This window comes from Adiantum capillus-veneris, chromosome 23 (genome assembly GCF_014529385.1).
Source record: "Adiantum capillus-veneris isolate H3 chromosome 23, ASM1452938v2, whole genome shotgun sequence".
NCBI lineage: Eukaryota > Viridiplantae > Streptophyta > Polypodiopsida > Polypodiales > Pteridaceae > Adiantum > Adiantum capillus-veneris.
Window position 1 is genome coordinate 141,809,785 of NC_140953.1, and position 2,194 is coordinate 141,811,978.

The 2,194-nt window shown below is 47.4% G+C and overlaps 1 protein-coding gene across 1 annotated transcript; it reads right to left on the minus strand.

Annotated features, from left to right (window-relative positions):
* Positions 1–1,176: 1,176 nt before the first annotated feature.
* Positions 1,177–1,560, minus strand: LOC147428724 (protein CLAVATA3 INSENSITIVE RECEPTOR KINASE 3-like). Its single transcript, XM_086496888.1, has one exon. It carries the CDS (start codon positions 1,558–1,560, stop codon positions 1,177–1,179), a length of 384 nt encoding a protein of 127 aa, XP_086353014.1.
* Between the last annotated feature and the right edge of the window lie 634 nt (positions 1,561–2,194).

Below are 2,194 nucleotides of genomic sequence, written 5' to 3' on the forward strand. Positions count from 1 at the left end.
CACACACACACAGATTGATTATCGTCCTCGGAGGTCAAATATGACCTATGGGACCAAATACACAAATTATAAAGGTAGCACGCACACACACGCACACACACACACACACACACACACACACACACACACACACACACACACACACACACACACACACACACACAGAGGGAGGGGGGGGTAAGGGATTAGTGGAGGAGTGGGTAAGAGAGAGGGTAATAGGAGCAGGAAGGAGAGAGAGAGAGAGAGAGAGAGAGAGAGAGAGAGAGAGAGAGCACGGTTTAGTGGGAGAGAGGGAAAGAGAGAGGACACATGAGGCAGATTGTGTGTGTGTGTGTGTGTGTGTGTGTGAGAGAGAGAGAGAGAGAGAGAGAGAGAAGAGAGAGGGAGGAATGAGGTGGAGGAGAGGGAGAGAGAGATAGAGAGAGGGGGAAGGGGAGGGGGAGGGTAGTGGGGGAGAGAGAAAGAGAGACATGGGGGGACAAGAGGGGGGGGAGAGAGAGAGAGAGAGAGAGAAGAGAGAGGGAGGAATGAGGTAGAGGAGAGGGATGAGTAAGGAGGAGGAGGATGGCGGCTAGAGGAGGAGATGGAGGAAGAAGGTGGAGGGGAGGGAGGATGTTGGAGGAGGAGGCTGAGGAGGAGAAGCAAGTGGAGGGGAGGAGGCACATGGGCGGCAAGAGGAGGAAGGAGAGCTAGGGAGGGCGGCCAAAAAAAAAAAGCTCGCTCCATTGAGCTTGCTCGAAGACCTAACTCGTCTAGAACAAGTACTTCGAGTGAACTAGCTTTAGTGGATGAAAGGTGTTGTTACTTCGAGCAAAGTACCTTTAGTAGATGAAGTCATGGGTGAAGATGCATGTACCTACTTCAGGTAAAGTACCTTTAGTAGATGAAGATGCGGGTACTTTAAGTAAATTTGAAGTAGCTTGAGTAGATGAAGGATTCATTTTATTTGCTTTCTGCCCTTCTAAATCCCGTCACCTGCTATCCCTTTCACGGCAACCACAAGTCTTGCGAGCAAAACGCAACCTTAAACCTTAACGTGCATTCTTTTCTTGTTAGGTGGTGTTGGTCAGGGGCAAGCCACCGTCTGGTCGTCTGGCTTATCTGAGTGAAGCTTATCGTGCTTATCTGAGTCAGGCTTATTTGAGTTGAGCTTATTGGGGTTAGGTGAGCCGGAGGTCATATAGTATATGAGGGGTTACGAGAGCTATCATTCAATAGTTTGTCGGTTGCTCTCGATGACCATGTTAGCTGCCTTTTTGTCATTAGCTCTGAAAACACCAACCACCCTGAAGCTGTGCACGTTGCCTTTGTCTGTGCATTTGGGAGATCCAGGTGTCCTCTGCGCTCAGAGCACAACACAATAAGATATGTGTCACATGCATTCACTAACCGCGCCACCTTGAAGTCGGCGACGTGAGCCTCTAGCGCCTCGTCAAGAAGCGCATTCGCTGTCTTGAGGTCTCGATGTAGGATGTTTGGACGAGAATCATTATGGTTGAATAATAAACCTTTGGCTCTACCCAGAGTGATCCTTTTCTGACTCTCTCGACTAAGCCCCATTGCGGCAGCGGCCTACTTATTGGCATGATCTTGCTTCCTATTGTTGCCATGAAGCCACCTGCTTAAGCTTCCATTTTCCATATATTCATAGATGAGCAACCTATCATTTTTGGTCTTGCAATAACCCAACAACGAGACAAGTTTGGGATGCTTGATCTTTCCTAATGTTTCCAGCTTTGCCCTGAAATCTCTAAGCTCACCCCTATCATTGATATGATGGTAGAACTTCTTGACCGCGAAGTTTTATCAGTCAAGGTGGCACTTTGTGAAGCCTCCAGAGCCTATGATGGCCTCTATGCAAAATCCAGCCCTTGGCGGCCTCCTCAAGCTCTCTATAGGTTGTAGAGTGGCGTGATCTTGTACGTTGCGAGGTTGATGTTGAGTGGCTCACCTGTTGATTTTTCTTTTTGTATATATTACTACCACATTGATAGTGAGAGCCTGAATGCGGAAACACATCTAAACTAGACTAATAATACTATTAAAAGACTGTCCTGCGGTGAAGATAGAGAGGAAATAGGTGAATTTCTATCTCTCACTCGTGCTTGCCCGTAATTTGTGTTACAGCTATCTCGCCTTCCTTTTGTGGTCTTTATTCAAAGAATTGTGTTGCTTCTAGTTATTTATTTCCCTC